Here is a 21,507-nt window from a genome sequence, read left to right as displayed (position 1 = left end):
TTAATCCTTGTGAATGTGGTTATGATGTAATTAGTACTCAGGCTGGACTATATTTTGAGAGTCTACTTTCTTTACTGGAGTTTTTATAGAACCACTGAGAGTATTAAATTCCCCATATTTTCATTTCCCATTCTTGATGTAACTGTACTATTTTTAACAAGGGAGTCAAGCAACTCATTTCATTTTTAATAGGCTTTGTGCATATAGTCCGTTGTGTGCTTAGCAAGTTTTTAATGCACTGACCCCTGAAAGTCACTTTGCATCCTGTGTCCCAGACATTCTCCTCCTCATCACTGAAGTTCAGATATTTCAGAACAACAGTTCTAGGAAGACAGTATTTCCTATAGACTTTGCTAAAAAAATACCAGCAATTGATCACCTACTCCATGCCCTAGCCAAGCTTTAGATGAGCACTTCAGGGTAGTTTCTGATGTTTCTAAACTCTAGAAGAGGTCTTAGCTTAAGGAGTATCCAGATTTATCCATTATTACTTTTTAACCTCTGCAGGATAAATGAGGACAGGAAGGAGAAAAACGTTGAGAAATGACAGTTGCTGAGCTGAAGTGCCAGAGAAAATGAATACACGGAGTTACACAGTTCAATGCAGCTTCAGAACTAAGAGCTAACAGAGACCAATATTGAATAAGGTCCCACATTTGGCACTTTCTTTTGTCAATTAGTTGAAAAATAGTGTTTCCCTGCACAGAGTAAAGACATCTTCCCACTTCTTCTGAAGCTGTAACTCACTGTGTCTTACAGCACAAATTTTCTCTTAATCTCTTGTCGTGACACAACTGGCTATCTTCTGTCCTTCATGTTGATTCTAAGTCCATCTCACTGTGTGACTTTGAAGGAGTTAGCCATCTCTTAATGTGGGTTATCAGAGTATTTCATCCTCTCCACAACTAATATTTTAATTTGGAAACATTAGAATAAAACGCCTGTGAGAAGAATCAAAGTGTAACTTTATCAAATGTACAGGCTCCAACCGCAAACAAATCCTTGAGAAGAAAATTGGCAGAAAGCCTTTGCCTTGTGCTCAGCAGCCACAGCTGCTAAAACAAAAATAGTAGCTTTTCTGCCTCACAAGACTGGTAAGTGTGCAGTGGGAGGATAGTTCTGCCTCCGACCTCTCTTTGGCACCTGGAAGTTCAGGAAGATACCCAGCATAAGGGATTGGGTCACAGCATTTTCATTGATGCTAATTCAGAAAGCAGCATATATTATTGTGTGCTAAGGGAGGGCACACACTTGGATAGGACTGGATGGAAATCTTAGCCTCATTTATGGACACAGTATAGAATGCTTTGTCCACAAACTCAAACCTGTGATTGTCCTGACAGTAGTCAGTCCCTCCTTGCAACAAGAAACTGCAACTTGAACCTCACACTCTGCTGAAGCTGAATCCTTCCTGCAGGTTTCAGGCAAGAAAATGCAGCCTGTATTCTGGTACCCCATTTCTGTTGCTGCTGCACACCCTCACATGCTTTTCTGCTGACATCCTGTGTGGTGCTTCATTCTTCCTTCTTGCAGGGAAAAGCTTTGGCTCTGCTTAATGCATGCACAACAACCCATGGACACTAAGACTTGCATATATGAGAACAAATGTTTTGTCTTTACTTGTGCAATAATAGAGGAATAAATCAAAGAATTGCTGTAGAGTCCCTACAGGCTCAAGAAGTTCTTCAGAAATGTCTTCACTGAGAAGAAATGTAGAGCAAAAAGGAAATGATTAGAAACAACATGAGCAGAAAGTGTAACTGACAGTAGAACTATCTGTATAACTAGGCTTCTGTTCAAAATAATCTTGCATTGATGCATATGTAAATAAGTTGATTAGCATGAAGACTGATATTCTCTGATTAAAGTGCTTCTGACCTGTGATTTTCACAGATTCATGTGACTTTTCTTGCCCTGAAAATCTTAGACGGTGAATTTCTGCTTTAGAAAGGTTATCACCATTCACAGTTATGAAGAAACCTTGAAAACACCAAGTGAAAGTTTCCTGGTACTGAAGGGTCTATAAAAAGAACTCGATGACGCAAATTCAGTATCTTTTTTTAGCTAGTCTCATCACCTTTCCACATATGATGTTGGCATTATTGCTCTTTAGCCGCAATATGGGCACAGCATGATGTGCAGCAATGTAAATTTCCTTATTGCACCAACCCCTTCTGTGTTCTGATGGTGGGACAGGCCTTCAGTTTCTCTTGCCTTCTGACATGTTGATGATGGGCCAAAAAATAATAATAATAATTAAAAAAATCCAGCAAAATCTGTGCATTATATAAGATAACTGTGAGTCAAAGGATAGGACTGAAAGTTTCACTTGCTACTTTTCTGAACATTAATCTGATTTAAGGAACAGAAATAAATAAAAACAACAACAACAACAACAAATAAAAATAACAGAAAGCAACCACAAGTGAGCAAAATAATATAAGCAAAAAGTTTCTCCCTAGAGCGTGCTGCTGGACATGTCACTGTATTCAGATCTGCTAAAGTTTATTTATCTTTTTTATGAATCTCAGAGCCACAAGAACAGCATTTGTTGCAATCCAGTACTACTCATGCCTCATTCCCAAGAAAGAAACCTCTTTCCCAGCCTGCCTAGTGGTGATTGTTACATGGTGTTGGAAAGTACAGTAGATTAACATGGGGAATAGAAGATTCGAGATTTTATTGACACTAATGGGTACTTTTTTTTTTCTTTCTTTCTTTTTCTCTTTCTTTTTGGAACATATCAAGCTTATTGGAATCCTGTTTCTTTAAATATTTTTTCTGTTCCTGGAATGACTGTCATCTCAGTGGGATAGGAAGAGAATCATCAGTTCTCACATCTGATCTCGCTGTACATTCAGAATTAATAGAGAGGGAGAGCTTTATGATAGGAAAAAGAATCTGAAAGATAGTGTGAGAAACACAGAAGAAATGGGATTTTCAACATGACTGAATCAAGGGAATATTTTTAAGAGCTGCTATACAAATGAAAATACCTGTGGTTTGTCTGTTATCATTACTGCAGGGACCACAGCAGTGAAGTGGCACATCTGCACAGTTACAATATCACAAAAACTAGATGTGCTGTACCCAATGATTCTATTATCAAGGTTCCAGCACATGACCTTGAATCAGTTTGTTTATACAAAAGTACTTGTAGGCACAGAACCATACTATTAACTCTAGACAGTTAAGCGAAGCCTCTAGGTTGGCAGCCTAGCCACCCTAGGCTCTATCTGGGATCCACATAAAGAAAGAAGCTCCTTTAAAGTATGATTCAGGTTTGAGATGGGCAGAGTTGCAATTCAGAGGTATTTGTCTCTGTTGATGAGACAGGACAAGTAGGCCACCAACTCAGACATTTTGTTAAGTCATTTGAAGTTCTGTGAGCAAAAGCCAGATCCTAGTTCATTGATTTAAAATATAGTAATAGAAAATAATTGATAATGGATCTGGTGATAGACAATATTAGGACCCTAACAAAAGCACGATAAGATTCAGAGGAATGCACCTGTTCTGTTACCAGTAGCACTACTGACACAAATTAAGTATGAGAAGCAGTAAGGTTTCTTTTGAAGACCATGCTACCTTTTAAAGACCATATCATAAAGATAAGTCTAAATGATTGAAAGAAGAACAAGAGAAGAACAGCATCTTCTCTACCTCCTTAAAAATGTCCATCCAAACTAAGTCCATCTCTATTCCACCTAAGATTTCTCACTAAAAACAGATGATTAAGTAGGATCTTGATTAAGTAGGATTTTGATTTTAAGTTGGTGTTAGAGATATTGAAGCTGTATCCAACAGCTAAGAGACTTAAACAATGCAACTAGATAAAAGCTAAATATAGAATTGCTGACAAATGCATTATGCAATTAAATGTCCTGATTTCCATTGTTCTGAATTGCATACTCTGTACAGTCCAGCAATTGTAAGAAATAATTTTTGTTGCTGTTGTTGTTGTTGTTTTGGGGAAAAAAATAGGAAAAAAAACCACACCATAAAAACTCATTTTATTAAGACCTTCATATTGTTGGGTGGAATAGAAAAATAGTCAATAGAGATGATAGAGATGTGAGTATACTCAGCATTTCACAGGTCTAAATGCTTAAGGAGACCCAGGGACTGTGTTCGTTTGTTACAAATTCCTTAATTTACTGTTTTTTGTTTGTTTGTTTGTTTGTTTAATCAGACAAGGGAAGAAAATTAATAGAATGTATAAAATTTTTAGTTTCCCAATGTTCTTATATCTTGTGTTTTATTTGCTTATTCAGATTTATTTGGACGTAAAATTGGTGTTTGGGCTATTTTATGTTTGTATTTTTCCCTGTCATTTGAGATCACCAAAACAAGGAAATGGGTAGAAACAGGAATTGCTTACCAGATTTCCTTTTTTTTGGTCAAAATTGTAGTCCTCTGTTGTTATTCACTCTTCCTATACATTTATAACTTCCAGTCCTTTAGCAGAGATGTGAGAGGTAATGGCTTTTAAGAGAAACTTAAAAGTGGCCCTGTGGCCCATGTGTTTTGAACACAGGCTTAGACCTTCACACCTCTGGAAAGTCTTCAAGTAATGAAAAACATCTGATGCAGTCAAGAGGTCCTAAATAGCAAATGTCATGGAAAATATAAATGGTGCTTTATAGAATATGATTAATATTGATGTTCATTATGATAACATCTTATAGGAAAAATGTACTGCCAATAACTTATGAAACACGAGCTGCTAGAGAACTGTTCTCATCTTTAGAAGCAAGATACTGTGTGCGTGCAGTACAATCTCTACATAATTTGAAATTGTTAAATCCTGTTAAAAATTGTCACCATAACTTGTTGCATTTCTGTCTGGCTTTGTAAAACTGTATTGGTCATGGGTTTATGTATGTATATAACCAGTTTTCAAGGAAGAACATTGTAACAGGTTTTGATCATACGTTAAGACTTTATTGATTTAATACATGATCTGTATTTGGCACAGTTAATCTAACCTATTTGTACCTAATCTACAGGTACAATTGACTTTTCCATGTCATTCTCCTAGTGGATCTATAGTCATTTATAGCTACTTATAAATGGTGGATCTACTAGTATTTCAGTAAGGCTTGGAGTCTTAAGCCAGTTAAAATAAGTTTATTATATTTGTCTATGATTTAATGGACAGAAATATGTGTATGTTTCAGGAAATGTCTGATCACCTGCACAGACAATTGTGGTTCATATACACTACTTTCAGCATATTTGTGTGGCATTGAATTTACTGCACAAAAAGTCACAGACTTGGTTTATTTGTGGTGTGCAGAGTAATCATCATTCAAAACACACTGGGTTTACTTGGCCATTCCAATTGTAGTATAATTGTACGTAAACTTTTGAAAATCCTTATATTTAACCTATACAACATTTCCATGCAAAACTAGAATAAAGGTCTAAGTAAGTACAGGCATAGAGTATAGCTAAGATGAGGGCCAGGATTTCAAACGTATGTAGGCAGAGAAATATTCAGAAATGTACATCTGTTACTTTCAGAAGTACCCATTGAGCTCAGTATCTTCCTAGGTGCTGCATCCCACTCTCTCTGTAGCTTCCAGCCCCTCTTCTTAGGGGTTCAGCAAGTCTGGAATTCAAGGCCTAGCAATGACCAACAGCCCAGATGTGTAACCTTGGCTCAGACTGATGAGAAAATTCCTGAATTGTAAGAGAGAGTTTGAAAAAGCCTGTAGCATAGATCCATGAAAGATAAAACGAGGTGAAACACAGATGTAAAATTCGAGGGACTCAGGAAGAAAAATTGTAACACAAAGAGGTATAACCTTCTAAAGGAGTCTAAAGATGGCAACAGGAACATGAAGCATGAAGCATGAACATGAATATAAAGCACAAAGGAAAACATGAACACTCCTGGGAGCAACAGAAGCTGACCTACCCTCCCTGCTTCATGATTATGTAGTTAGCAAAAAATCTTTGTACATCCTGTGTTGGGAATGACAAGCATATTAGTGCTCATCCCAGTAGCTTGTTAATAGCTGCCTCTGGTATGTTAGGCAACAAATAATTCCTTTGTATTTCTGAGTTGTACATATTCTGCATAAAAGAGATTCTGTAGGCATGGTGAAAGATGCCTGAACAGAGCGATTCAGTGAATTGAAAGAGGAAGAAACCACTGGTATGTAAGGAACTCAGGAGGCTATTGCATGGCATTAGTAGCTTGACATTAATAGAGTAAATTTGGTGAACCCTTAGGCTGCAGCATGAACTCTGCGTAACCTGAACATGGTATATTGGTTGATTCAGCAACGGTGAGTGATATTGTGTGGGGGTCTGGGTGGATGCCGATGGGTGAAGGGGGGGATGTGCTGACTAAGGATGGTGCCAGTATAGGAGCCTGACACCAGAGATAACAGAAACCATCCTGCCCTGAAACAAAGAACAGCCAATCTGAAGGAACATAACATATATGTGTCAAGAATTGATTAGACTACAGCAAATGAAACAAAGATTGCACAGATCTCAGGGAAAGACTCAAGTGAGGTCCCTCCCTGGAGGCACCCAGCTTGAGCTGATATACAGGTACCATTAAATTCTTGCTGCTTTAAATAAGAGTTGACTCTTAGAATGAATTTCAGATGCCTGGGGAGATCCATTCTGCTAGGGGAAACAACGGGATCCCCTAACAATGATAACAACAATGCCTAAATTACTGAAGAGGTATTGAAGAAAAAATATTTTTGAGAATTGAACTTCTACAAATTTCTGAATGTATTTTACCTGGAAAAAATGTTAAAATCAATGACCTTTGTGAGAGTAATTAAACTGCATATCATCTGACTTGCAAGTGTGCTAAGTGTCTTCTTCTCAGACCTCTGTGAGATGTGTAGGTGTTTCAGAATTTAAGAACACAAGACAAGTTATATTTAACTGATGAATCAAAGGTATAAATGCTTGGAAGTGATCTATACTGACAGTCAAATATTTTCAAATGTTCCTTTTCTGAATTGGGAGTTTGTATTCCTAACAGATCACCAAGTTAACTGGTCTGAAACTGACTTTAGAGCTTTCCTAGTACTGTATCTGAAATGTGAGCTTGTTATTTCAATTTGAAGTGGAAGGCTTCCTGTATTCTCCACAACTAAACTGAATTTTGTCAGAATATATTTACCAAGGAAGATAGTGAATATAAAAGATGTTATTGAATGAAAAGCTAGGACTCTTCTGAGAGACTGCCTTTTTAAACACAGAGTTACAGTTTTTAATTTACTTAATCGCAATATCAACAGAGAAGTATATAAATGTTTGATGTGATATCAGACTTTAAACAGGATGTTATTCTTCAGTATATCAGTCCAGATCAGCTCAGTATTGTATTCTCTGACATAGTTCTATAACTCTTACAACTTTGTGCAAAGAAATGAAAGTCATGGCATAACATGCAGTTTGAATTTATGTAAATATGTAACTTTGTGTGTGCATTTCTGTATATATATGCATACATAAAGACATACATGTGATAAGTAATTTTGTAAGCAAACATATTAAAGTGTGGCTGAAATGACAAATGATCTCAATGCTAAGACAGTTATTCAATTATTAATAGCGTAGCCTTGATGATCCTGAACTAGCATTGTGTATTGTATTTGCATTTCAGTCTTTATGTGATGAATAGAGTAACTTTCTTATTTTGAAACATTGTTAGAGTAGAAACTGTTGTGTCAATGTGACTGGATATCTTGGTAGTTCATTAAGAGTCAGAGTCTGAAATGATACTCCTACAGCAGATTGCCCAGGACCATATCCAGACGGATTCTGAAGATCTCCAAGTAAGGAGATTCCACTACCTCTCTGGGCAACCATTCTGGTGTCTTGTCACCCACCCGGTAAATAAGTGCTTCCCAATGCTAAGAACAAATCTCTTATATTCCAGTTTGTGCCTATTGCCTCTTGTCCTACCACTGGGCACCACTGGCTCCATCCTCTTTGCACCCTCCCTTCACGTATTTATAGACATTGACAAGATCCCTTCTAAGGCTCCTCTTCTCCATGCTGAACAATCCCAACACTCTCAGCCTCTCTTCATAGGATTCTACAATAAATTATCATGCTGAGAGCTACTTTCACACAGAAGCATAGCAGGATGTTCAGTATTTCTTTCATTATCAATAGAACACTTGTTAAAGTGTTCAAAAATCTTCATCAATATATGTTCAACTCCAGTAGGATCTGAACTGCACCTGTTAAAAAGGTAGCTACATATTTTATTTTGAAAGCAGTTGGTGATAACCATGATGATAAAAACCAAGCTTGTACGGCTTTGTGAATAAGCTTTTGTTATTCCACACCCATCTTTTAAACATAGTTAAGAAAGGGATAAGAGAACATATGCTCCTAACATTTCATACAATCGTGTAATGATCAACCCTCAATTCTTGAGCAAAATCACTTGACACTCATCTTTTTCAATACAGTCATTATATACAGATATGAGCTGTTTTTGACTGTATGAATCACAGAATCGTAGAATATCCTGAGTTGGAAGGGACCCACAAGGTTCATTGAGCCCAACTCCAAGCTCCACACAGGACCATCCAAAAAAACCAAACTATATTTTCGAGAGTGTTGTCCAAGTGCTTCTTGAATTCCAGTAGGCCTAGTGCTGTGACCACTTCGCTGGGGAGCCTGTTCCATTGCTCAACCACCTTCTCAGTGAAGAACCTTTTCCTAACATCTAGCCTGAACCTCCGCTGATGCAGCTTCATGCCATTTCCTGGTATCCTATTGCTGGTCACCAGACAGGAGATCAGTGCCTGTACCTCTGCTTCCCCTAATGAGGAAGCTGTAGGTCCCCATGAGGTCTCCCCTCAGTCTCTTCTTCTCTAGGCTGGTGACAAACAAAGTGAATTTAGTCATTCTTCATACGTCTAGCCCTCTAGACCCTCACCATCTTTGTAGCCTACCTTTGGACACTCTGTAATAGTTTTATGTTCTTCTTATATTGTGACACCCAAAACTGTACACAGTACTCAATGTGAGGCCACACCAGTGCAGTGTAGAGCAGAACAATTGTGTCCCTTGACTGGCTATCAATGCTGTGCCTGATGCACCCCCAGATACAGTAGGCCCTTCTGGATGCCAGGGCCCACTGTTGACTCATAATCAGCTTGCCATCAACCAAAAGCCCCAGAGCCCTTTCCACAGGTTTCCACAGGGGCTTTCTCCAGCCCCTTGTCACCCGGTCTGCACATATATCCAGGGACGTCCCCTCCCTGTTGCTCTTGTAAAACTTCATGTAGTTGGTGATTGCCCAGCCCTCTAATTTGTCAAGATCTCTCTCTGCTGAAACAGGTGCACTTACATCAGGGTAAACCTGTTTTGAGGTCTTAGAATACTCAACTCTATCTGCTGAAAAAATACCTTGCAAGCAAAAACACTGTTGCCTTCCAACTTACAAGGGAACAAAGACGTTTTATGAGTTTAATGAGAAGAACTGTTGGCTCTCTTTTGAGAAAAGAACAGACCTATCATATAGGAAGATGGCACAGAGATTTTTTTTTTTCTTTAACAAAATAATTAACTTGAGGCTACATGACAGCACATCTTCTGTTTAAAAAAAATTAGAAGAAAAGTTTCATGTTTTTGTGAAAATCAGATAGTAATAAATAATAGCACCTTCTTTGCTTGAGATCCTTATCTATACTTGTCTCCTTTAGGGTTCATCTGCTTAAATAAAAATTCTCTTAATAGAATAGTACTGTAGTTAAAACAAGCTAGGAAAATGATCTTCACAGTAGTATTCAGAGTAGATGACAGAATCAAGATTATATGCGTCAGGTTCAGCAAGGACAATTAGACCGTGATCAGATATGAAGGTGAGAAGGTGCATGAGGTGGAACTGTGGCGAGTTGATGCTGAGCTGCTGCCCAAGATACTGAGACTGAGACTGGTGGGAAGTAGTGTTCCATTTCCTCTGGTTCTACTCATTGGAGAGGTGATTGGGATAGATCTTAGAAAACAATATGTGTGTGTGCATGGCAACGAGAGTGCATGAAAAGTTTTCACTGTCAGAGTCTGTCTCTTCTTATAAAGTAAACCTAGCAGTGTCTGGGTGATACTTTTCCACTTGTGTCAATAAAACTAACGTGGTTTCAAAATGAACACCCTTAAAGAGATCTGATTTGAATGCAATGCCTACACCAAAGGCCTGTTAGGCAGAAGAAATGTATTGTCCATCGTGAGCACAAAAACAGGAAACAGGAAGAGCTTGAGAAAAAAAGTTATACCTTTAAATCTAAGTTAAAGCTAAGATGATGGCTAAATATTGCCGCATAAAAGTCAGAAACAGACACCTAAATTTTAGTTGGAGCCACTATAAATCAACACCAATGAGGTGGTGATTGATTTTTTGTTATGAAGAAGAGGAGGCATTTATGAAATATAAATTAGGAGTAAGTATTGCCCAGTCCATGAACTGGATCCATTTCCTGCTGCCCTTTCCTCTACAAGTTTTTAAACATGGAAGACTATGCTGATTCCAGATAAATTGCTTCTGAAGCATTGTCATAACTATGTGGCAGGTGATGGTGCCATGTCATGTTTTGTAGTCAGATATACACATTGTCAGATGGCTAAACTACAGACATTCCCTTTTCCAGATGCTTACTTATCACATGTTGTGGAAGGGCATCTGTTTTGAACAGATGTACTTCCAGTCAGGTCTATGAAATACTTCCAAGCTTCTGTGAGAGATTAGCCCATCCTGACCTTCTGCTAATAGAGAATGAAAAGATGTGAGAACTGAATACAGGGTACTTAAGAATTCCCCATAAAAAATGGGAAAAGCATGAGGAAAGCATCCATTGGTGCACACTGAAAAACAGGGAAGGAAGCCATTCAAGAGCTGAACCTTGAGGTAAAAGCAGAAACTCTCCAAAATACGTAAGGTGTGTTATGTTTTCTGACTCACTTGGCTTTGCTGGATAATGATCAGTGAAACATCATGCTCATTACACAATATGTTGAGTCAATCATTTCTGAGCTTAACCATTGATTAAACATTTGTGAGACAGTGCTGGAGCTGGTAAAAACAAATTCCAATGGAGAATTTCAAGGAAGCTCTAATACATTAAATGAGGAAGCAGCCCTGGTGACAAAGGACATGGAAAAGACCAAGGTACTCAGTGTGTTCTTCACCGTGGTCATTTCTAGCAAGATCAGCCTTCAGGAATCCCATGTCATAGAGAACACAGGAGCCTGGATCAAGGAAGCTTCATTCTCACTTGGAGAAGGATCAGATTGGGGAATGTTTGAGGCCGACCAGACCTACATACATCCCAGAAGTCTAACAGGATGTATCTGCATGTGCTGAGGGTGCCAGTCAATGTCATTGCAGGGCTACTCTATAATCTTTCATCATGCTGACCGGGAGAGATTCCTGAAGATTGGAAAAAAAAGAAATGTCTTTTCATTGTTGAAAAAGAGCAAGGAGGATTGAGGAAACTACAGGCCAGTCAGCCTCACCTCAATTCCTGGGAAGCTTATGGAGCAAATAATCTTGGAAACAACTTCCAGGATTATGTCCACATGAAAGACATGAAGGTGACCATGAGTAGTCAGCATGGAATTACAAAGGGGAAATTGAGCTTAAGAAAACTGATCTAGTTTTCTGCATCTGATGAGGTAACTGGCTTGGTGGATAAGGGAAGAGCACTGGATGTTGTCTTGACTTTTGACACTGTCTCCCATACACAAGCTGATGAACTATGGGTTAAATAACTGGATAAAGAGGTGGACTGAAAACTGTCTAACAGCCATGCCCAGTGGGTAGTGATCAGTGGAAGAGTCCAGCCAGAGGTCAGTCACTAGTGATGTACCTCCAGGGGTCAATACTGGGTCATATACAGCTTAACGTATGTGCCGGTGACCTGGATGACGGGGCAGAGTGTACCCTCAACAAATTTGCAGATGACACAGAATTGTGAAGAGTGTCTAATAAAACCACTTCAGACGTGTTGCCGTGCAGGGGGACCTGGACTGGCTGGAGAAATGTGCATAAACAATCTCATGATACTGTAACAGTTACACTCATATGTATGGGGAAGCATGTCCATTATGTCTGTTAATTCAAATCTTCAAAAGATTTTTTTTTCTAACCAGAACCTAAGGTTTATATAATAGGACCTGCAAGGAGGAGTCTATTTTTTTTACCATTGATAAATTGCCTAATCTCTCTTTTCTCTGCAGTACAACAGACTTCTTTTCTATCAACACTGCAAAGTCTTCAGCATGAGAATTGCATCTTATGAAGTCACTGTGCATTCTACAAAATGATCCCAGTTTCAGGTCCTAGAATCTAAGTTTTGCCACTTTTAAATTAATGTTTGCCACTTTGAAGTGAATAACTAACCTATTACATGTAGATGTGTATATTTGTTGGATGTGTACATAAACCTTGGCACTTTTTGCTATTCCTTTCACCTGGCACAAGTTCACCAGACACACTCATGCACATATCTCCTTCGGAAATCTCACTTCTTTCAATTTCTTTCCCACCACTGATATCAGGCCTACTATTAATATGGCTTCCGTGAATATCCACCTACATTTAATATAAAAAGCTCCACAAGCTGACATCCATGGCAGGTCAGCACTGTGACATTTGAGAAATCTTCATGTGTATGTTCTACAAAGAACAATTTATCTTTTATTTTGTTTTCTGTCTGAATGCATTTGATTATCTGTAGAGAACCCAATTATGGACCTTTATTTATGAAAACAGACCTGATTTATGTATACAAGCCTTCTTTCTTGACTAAAGATACAGAGATTAATTTTTTATATTGTTTTTCTGAGAGATTCTAGAGCTTTTGTTCCAATGAACAATGTTCTCTTGAAGTTCATGGGATGGCCTAGGGGAATAAAAACTTTCTAAGTAATTGTTTTCATTTTGCAATCTTCGAAATCTGAAAAACATTATCTGAAACCATTCTAGCAAGTTTTATATTAGTGGGACCCCTATTGCCTTCACTGAGGCTCTAAACAGAAAGGACTTTTGAGGGTTTTATTTCCATTGACATTTACTATTCTACAAAGCACTTAGACTCCTATAAACACAAGAAAAAAAGCAAAAACTGTTCCAGTTAAAACTCTGGCAGACAGACTGATATCTGGCTGTTATCAGCACACTTACATAATTGTTGAATAAAATTACAGAACTATTTTTAGCTTGATCCAATATCCATCTGCACTTGTGGGAAGACTTCTATTCACTTAACTAGGCTTTGGATCAAGATATAAACCTGTGGGTATACTGATAATGTAGATGTTTGTACAATCTGGTAACAAGGTATTGTAAGTTTAGTGGTGAGATATTGCTTTTTTACTACATTGTATCCTTGTTTGCAGAATATCGTGAGTATTGACATAGTGTAGCTTTGGTTTTCATTTGTCTAGACTTGCTGTCATCGTCTCTTAAAGGTTTTGGGGCTAAGAAGATAGCATGATGGTCATCAGAGGGGAATCAAGAGAGTAAAATGTTTCTCATACAGAGTCCATGTTCTCTGTTTTAACATATTCTTTGTAAACTGTTCTACTACTGAAACAGTATACTTGCCATATTTGACCTTGAAAAGATTAAGACTCTTTTAGTTGTGGTAGATTTCAACAAAACAATGTATTTTACTGTGACGTTGTATCATATGTTCACTAGGAACTTCAAATCAGTCTGAATAAGAACTATAATGTTTTTTTGGAATGATTTGCCAGTGGGACATTTTGACCATTTGTTAAGTGTTTTAACTGTTCATCTCTCTCTGGATGACATTTTTCAAATCATGCCTGTCACCATGGCAACAAAATACTTCAGAAATTCAATGAGTATCAGACCCTGAACATTAGTGAAAAACAACTGGTTTCAAATGAAGCAAATTTATACCAATTCCTAATTTTCTCCTACACCATGACAACTCCAAAAGTGAGGTGCTTTGATCTGCATTCCTTCTGTCACAGAACATTTGATAACCTCAAAAGAAAGTCAGAGAAATATAGGTTTGAAGGTCAAACTGGTATCATATGACTTTGCTAAATATAGATGCTTGACTAGTGAAAGAGCTTCAAAGGTCCTGGCATATTTTATCTGGAGCATTTCTAAGACCTCTCAGAACAAAACAGAGCTTAACATCACTAAGATGAAAATTAATAAAATAGGAAATATCTTGGCACATGTTATGAGTATAACACTTCTGGTTTTAAGGCACATTAGAAGATGCCTAATCTACAACATTTTCACTCTCATTTCACAAATCTGTCACTGGTGGATACTCTGAGGAGAGGAAGCACAGCATTTTAATATAGTCCTGTATGCAGCATTGTAATGAAACTTATCGTTAAGAAAGCCTTCTCCATAACAGCACATTGCAGTGTGTGCAGCATTGCACAAACAGAAAAGCAAAGCTGTTGAAACAACAAAAATGTACTAATACAGAGCTGAAATAGAAGAGGAATATTTAAAAAATCTTCTCTCACCTATTTGTCTGCTATCATCTAAAGATGATTTCCACTGAATAGGGGCTTTAAAATGAACTGGTTATGCCTGTATATTTCTCCCTGCAATACGGTCCAGTATCCTGGGTCATTTAATGTAATACATTCTGTCAGTACTATGACAGTTTACAGATGTGCAGCTAGACTTCTTGCTACATATAGATGTATCTTCTGCAAACGGTACTCTATGGAGTTGTAATGCAGTAACAGGCACTTTCTTTGATTTACTGCTTACATTAAACTACTTTAAGATAATTCTGGTCTTCATCTGGCATGGCAATGCAGGCATATTTATAAACATCAAGCACATCTTTCTTAGCAGAGGGAGCACTATTGCCCTATTAGGAGGAGTAACATGGGATTCGTGAGGGAGCAGGATACCTACTGTGAGGACTAATTGAAAGCAGGAGGCATTTGGCAGAGACATGGGAAGAAGTAAGAGGGGGAAGTCATGTTCTCACTAATACTGAAGCGGTGCTTTTGTTCTTTATTATCTGCAGGGCAATGGGAAGGAGGGTCAGTGTTACCTGCGCATGTAATGGCAAAGCCGTTGAAGTTGATTGGGGTGCAATATCCTTGGGGGCCCGCACATGGCTGTGCTGTATGTCGCGTAACCATACGTTAAATGTTCAGTGGGAGTGTTAGGCACAGTCTATTAATAGAAACGGGGAGTTTGGCACGCATTAGCACATTTGCCTGCCTCCTTCTCACATGCTCCCAGAGAAACTGGGATTGCATCCTGCATCCTTCTGCTTTCCCAGAGCTGAGACATTGCATACCGCTGTATCATTTAAGAAGACTCAGTCAGGTCAAGACAACCCTAGGGAAGCAAATGAGGGCTGTTGCTGAGATGGGAAAGGTTGAGGGAACCAAACATTATTTGGGGGAGGGGGGCAGCTGATTTCTTGAAGAAAAAATGGAGAGCTCGCAGGATACCCACTCAGCCCAAATGAAATGCAAAGCTCAGATGAGCCAGGCGCAAGGGGAAATGCTCTTCCTGCCCTCCGCTCCTTGCTCAGGCAGTTGCGCTTGGTGATAACTGGGGTGCTGCAGAGATATATTTTCCTTAACTCCCCCAAGTAGTCCTGCCCCACCACTGCATTCTCTCAGGCGAAAGAAACACTAGGAGCTGGCCAAGGTGCTGTAGAAAAAGACCTTCTTTGTCCATGACAGCCTCCTCAAACACACAGTAACAGCCCCCTCTCCCTTACCGCCGCCCCCCCCCCTTCCCCGTTCCCCATAGCGACACAAAGCCTCTCCTCTAGCCAGCCCGCTCTCGCTCACCGAGCCTCTCGGGAAGAAGCCGTAGAGCAGCTGCTTCCGGGAAGCCGCCTGAGCGACGAGACGGTCCAGCCGAGTGCAAAGTTCTCTGCCAGGGGGGAACGGAGCGGGAGGGTGGGAGCACATGCAGAAAACCATAGAACAGCGGAGGCAGGGACATGCCGAAGGATCCAGGAAAGTTTATCTGCGCTTACTGCTGTTTCTGCTAAGGGAGCCCGGGGGGTGGGGGAGTTGGGGTGCAGGGCTTTGCCTCGCGTCCTTACCTCAGTGCTCTCGGCAGCGTTCTCCGCCATTTTCCTCCTCAGGAGCAGGCAGCGGGAGGAGTGTTTCATTCCCATAAGAGCTAGCCAAGGGGTTGGGGCTTCGGGGTTGGTGTTTTGTTTTATGTTTTCAAAGATTTCCGAACACTTGTGTGTGCCAGAGGACAGGGAGAAAAATATTACGGAAAGCAGCAATAAATCAGTCTTCTCTGTTCTTTCTGCTTCATCCACAGGAATGTTTATCTTCTTTTGGCATCAGGAGCTCCTTGGGCACTTGCAAGTTCTCCTCTTTTCCTCTCACTTGCGCTTCTAGTAGGCTCTTAAGATGATCAGAGAGGCGGCACACACTCTTCAGGTTAAACTAAAGGGCTGTCGGGTTGCGAATCCTCCCCTTCAGAGAAAGCAGTCAGGCTAAACAGGAGAGAAGCACCAGCTAAACCGAACTTGGGCGTGCAGTGACCAGCTGGGCATCTTTGTGTCCTGTGGGTATTCTTCCAGAGGCAGAGGGAGCCAGAGACAAAGCAACAGGACAAGGAAATCATAGCCCTTTAGTTTCCTTCTTTGGGCTTCTTTTTCTCTAGGTCTCCAGGAAACTTCCTTTAAAGATGATCACAGTATTTGCCACTGTCTTTCCATTAATGTCTTCTGAAAGAGCAATCTTTCTCCTCCCTTTCCACTTTTGTTAAATGCTCAGTGCCCTTCTCTGGGAATTGCACTCACGTGACTTTCGTAGAAAAGCATTATCTCAAGCTCCCCCCACTCGTTGCCTACGCCCTCTCATACACAGGCACGCACCCACGCACACCTACGTTGTCTCCCTCTCACACAGGCATGCAACATTTTCCATCCTGTCTCATCTTTCAAATCAGCAATATTTTCTTTGCAAAGATACTCGTCAAGGATCTTACAGGGCTGCTGAAGAAGCCTACTTCAGCTTCTTTCCTCCGAGTTCTTTGCTCCAAGTAGCAAACCTGGTTTCTTAATTTATCTTAATTTCCTGTATGTGCACCCATCTTCTGTTTCACTTGAATTTTTCAGCAGGATCCACACCATCGGATAACCATGAATTGTAAAAATACAGTTTCAGGTTGGATGCAGCTACCGCTGAAAAAGGTGGGTGGGAGGGAGGGTGAGAGGGGGGTGGGGAAGAAGAGGTCTCGCTGGGGCTAAGGATGTTTTGTAAGCTTGGATTATTTATTTATTCATTTATTAGACATCTTTACATAATGCCATCTTCCTCCATGACAATGCATCACAACGTTCCACTCATTTTGTTGACATGTTTATCGAGCTGTTGTTCCTCCATCCCCTCCATCGCTTTCTCCTTTCTAGTTCGGAGTTTCCAGTTGGGAGAATTAGGTTTACCTCACTCGTATTGCTGTGGGTATGGGTAGGAGTGGGGGTGTGTTACATAATTAATCCTTCCAACTTCACATTCTGCAGCTCCATTTCCAGCCCACTGTTCTCACGTTTTTGTTTTGTTTTTATACGGAGGAGGTGAGGAAATAATGCAGGTGTGTGGGTGTGTGTAGCTTGTAGGATTTCAAGGACTAGAGCAGGATTGCTTTTCTCTGAATAGTTTGAAATCATTTCTTCTGGGGGTGTCAATAGAGACCTGAAGAAAAGGTTTGAAAGATTATTTTCTGTGTGTTATTTTAAGCATGTATCCTGCTCAGATGCTACATCAGTGAGAGATAGTGATAGATTTTGCTTTTTTGTCCCCTACACACTATTTTAATGTCTTTTAATTACAGCTTATCCTCAGCTGAGCTCTACAATACTGACATGTCATCAGCTACTGCCAGAACCACAGGAGGCACCCGTGCACAGGAGGCTGAAATATTCCAGGGGTGGAGGAATGGGGATAGAGAATATAAATTAAGGAGCAGAGAGCAAAAATATTCTCCCACCCCATGGAGATAAGGAACTAGGTGCAAAGAAATTAAATAAGCTAATTTCTGCCTTTTACTTGAATGACTTCGATAAATTTGTGTTCAGAGTAAACACAGATCAGCAGGTGTGCAGCAGATTTCATGGATATGCAATAAATCACATAGAAGTAAGCAACCCAGGGAAGCTGAAGGTATGTGACATGCTGATATGTCAAATGGCAATGAGAACATGCCATGTAGGGGACAATGGTACGATATGGAAATGTTTCCGAATATGAGAGTATGTTTTAGAGACACATGCCATGCAGTTTCATACTGGGCCTCTGTAAGATATTTTGCAAAGCCATTTGATTATTCAGTTGTTCAGAAGCCTGCTTTTCCTTTCAGATCAAATTTATCCTAACATCTCAAGAGCTTTCATTAGGTACATACTGTTGCTAAATTTTTTCAGTAATCACCCACTAGTCTTTTATTTATAAAGTGGAATTTATTTCACACTCTTTCTGTATAAGGTTCAAATGGCAACAGATGTGGAAGCAGGGCATTTTCCCTGTTTTTGAGGGGACGTTCATAGAGCTCTTGAAGGTCTTAAAACTTTCAAAACATGAAAATTCATAGGTAGCTATTTTAGAGTATTCCAAAGTTGCCCTTAGTCTTGGGCTATGGAACATTTTCTCATTAATTAACTTTGATTTCTAGATGGAGGGATAAGAAAAAAAAATGTGCAAATAGAAAATGAAAGTCTCTGCAATCCTTTTTTTCATTTTGTTTTTTTCTGGTATGTCATGAATATCTGATAATTAGCAAGTGCATGAAATTTTAGTCAGCATGCATTTTGGCTGACCTACATAGTTTTCATGTATCTTCTCTATTTTCAGGTAGTACACATAGCTAAGATTAGTTTAATAAAACCTTTTAGAGTATCTTCTTTATTTTCAGGTAATACACATAGCTAAGATTAGTTTAATAAAACCTTTTAGAGTAAACCTGTGTTCTATATAGAGAACAAGAAGTAGATTACTCAAAACAACTCTAGGACATGTTTTCCATTTTTCTTTGACAGCTAAGTCTGTATTTCTAGTTTCAGCTCAATCGCTCTTTAGTCAATTAAATGAAGCATCAGATTTTCAAAAGCACTCAGCAACTAGCAAAACTAGCAGGCAGAGATTTGATATAGATCCTTCCTTCTTCCACTTCAGATATTATGTGACTTGACCTGGCATTTGTTCTCATCTTCTTCCACTTCTTTCTTAACACACGATACCTGACTGCTCATCCTTGAACCTAGTGCTTTACAGAAGGAAAAAGCACTTTACAGGAAAACCTTCCAGTCTCAGGGTTTCCAGCATAAGGATGAGTATTTTGGCCCTGAACTCATTTGAAAATCTTCCAGATGGTTCGTGTCCTCACTCCTCCAGTCCTCCTTTTATGCTCTATGTGTGATTGAGGAAACTGCCTTGAAAACACACCATTTGCTGTAAGCTGTTTTATTTCAAAGGGAAAATTATTTGTCCTTCAGAACTTTATTATTTTTTTTTACTCAGTTTGTGTGTTGAAGTTATTCCTTGCAAGAATCAATTAGAAATATCTTTTCAAAGACTGAAACCACTGTGTTTAAACATACAAATATGTATGTGTACGCACATATACTTGGCCAGACCTTCATACAGGCCTCAGTGCAATTTCCTGTTGATACTGAAATTCACAGGAACACCGAAACTGAGAATACTTAAGAATGAAAGTAGGCCATTGAGACTGAGTTTTGGAACATATTTCTGACCCCTTGTTTTGTTAGATCTCAAAGAAAACAGCACTGTCACATATATAATAGTTTTATAATAGTAAAAGTGTGTTTGTAACAAAGCTAAGAGATGTCAAAAACATTCTGAATTTGAATGCATGATATGTAAAGTAAATATGAAGGTCACAAATAGAAGTAGAGTAGAGCTGAAGAGAAAATGAAAAAGGAAGCATTTATTACTTCCTATTTCTATAGTAGCAGCTGTGGCTGCAAATGCTCTGTTACTTGCTCAGTGTGGCAATATTGTGGTTCTAACCCTCTGGAGGATCAGGCTTGTTCCCAGTTTTGCCATTAGCTTGGGTGAAATCCACAGGTCTGCATTTGAGGTAAAATAAGCCCATGCATAGGTACAGACTGAGAATCTGACTGCAGAGCAGTCCTGGTAGAAAGCATCTAGGGGTTACAGGATAGGAGTGTAGAGCTAGGTTGAATATGATTCATTATGCTTTTTCACTGCATAAGAGGTCAACTGAATGATTAGCTGCATTAAATGGAATGTGGCCTATGAATCAAGGGAAGTTATGATCTGTCTATGTGGTATAGTTGAGACTGTATCTTTGATTCTCTGTCCAGTTCTTGGTCCCCTGGTTCAAGAAATAGGTGGGCACATTGGAGATGGTTCAATGGATGATTACCAAGATGGTCTGTTATGGCACAAAACCTCTGGGGAAAGTAGAGCTTGCTGGGTATGGTGCAGTGGAGGTCAAGCACTCAGTAGTGGCTTATGACTAGCTTTAAGAATTGTTAGACGATAGAACCAAACTCCTCTTGGTAATGTCAGGTGACATGAAGAATGCAACAGCTTCAAGTCATGGCTTGGGAAATTCAGACTAAATGCTGGCCAAAAAAAAGCATCTTGCTGCATAAAGAAGCACAACCCTTTGAACTTTATACATCAAGGAAAGCCATTTTGTTTCTGTTGCAACATCATTGAAATATGTGATCAGCTAAAGAAAAACACATACATGAACAAGAGAACATCTTTTCCTCTGATTAAACTTTCTCTCCAAAATAAATTTTTGGGGGAAGAAGATGAAATGAGGGTGCTGCTGTAATGATCCCAATGAAGTGGGTAAGATGTACTTCAAGCATTGACAATTTGGCATCATTTCAAAGCAATGGCAATAGATCGACAATCAAAGTGCTCCAGTTAAACTGCATGGACTGGAATTATAAGGATGAATAAGGAAAGGAAAAGAAAATGTGGAAAATGAAGCAGGTCAGGTGGAGGACTGGCAGAAGAGGACTGACAGGGAAAGTGAACAAATCTGTAGCAAGTGGAGAAGCACAGGGTAGCCATGACAGGCAAAGAATGTTTAACGGTGATGGAACAGCTGAAGATAGGAGAATTTAAAGTAGAAGAGCACTATAGGTCACAATAAATATTCACATGCCATGGATCAGTGTTAAACTATTGCATTTGTTACGCTTGAGTGTTCTGTTATAAAAAAACCAGTCCTTCCTTTGGGATATGGGCACACATTGAAATACGGGACATTGAATGCTAAGAAAAAAAAACAAGAAAACAACCTTATATTGTGACGGTGACCAAACAGAGGTTGCCCAAAGATATTTTGAGTCTACATCCTTGGAGATATTCAAAATCAAGCAATTTGGTCTAGTTGATAGTCCTTTGCATGTAAGGATTGGACTAGGTGATGTCTCAGATGAAATTTTTACACAGGTCTGATGTATCAACAATTCAAGATTTATTAATTCTTTTATGGTAAATCACAAATTAGAC

General features: G+C 39.2%; 1 protein-coding gene across 1 annotated transcript in view; it reads right to left on the bottom strand.

Moving 5' to 3' along the window:
- PRMT8 (protein arginine methyltransferase 8) overlaps positions 1-16,162 on the bottom strand; it is a 78,832-nt gene extending 62,670 nt beyond the window's left edge. The window contains exon 1 of the mRNA XM_035545672.1: positions 16,074-16,162. Coding sequence (XP_035401565.1) covers positions 16,074-16,148 — 75 coding nt within the window. The 5' untranslated portion in view covers positions 16,149-16,162. The remainder of the gene's footprint in view (positions 1-16,073) is intronic.
- Positions 16,163-21,507: the final 5,345 nt, after the last annotated feature.

Source organism: Cygnus atratus, chromosome 1 (genome assembly GCF_013377495.2).
Source record: "Cygnus atratus isolate AKBS03 ecotype Queensland, Australia chromosome 1, CAtr_DNAZoo_HiC_assembly, whole genome shotgun sequence".
In the NCBI taxonomy this organism is placed as follows: Eukaryota; Metazoa; Chordata; class Aves; order Anseriformes; family Anatidae; genus Cygnus; species Cygnus atratus.
This window is presented reverse-complemented; position numbering and strand designations above follow the sequence as displayed.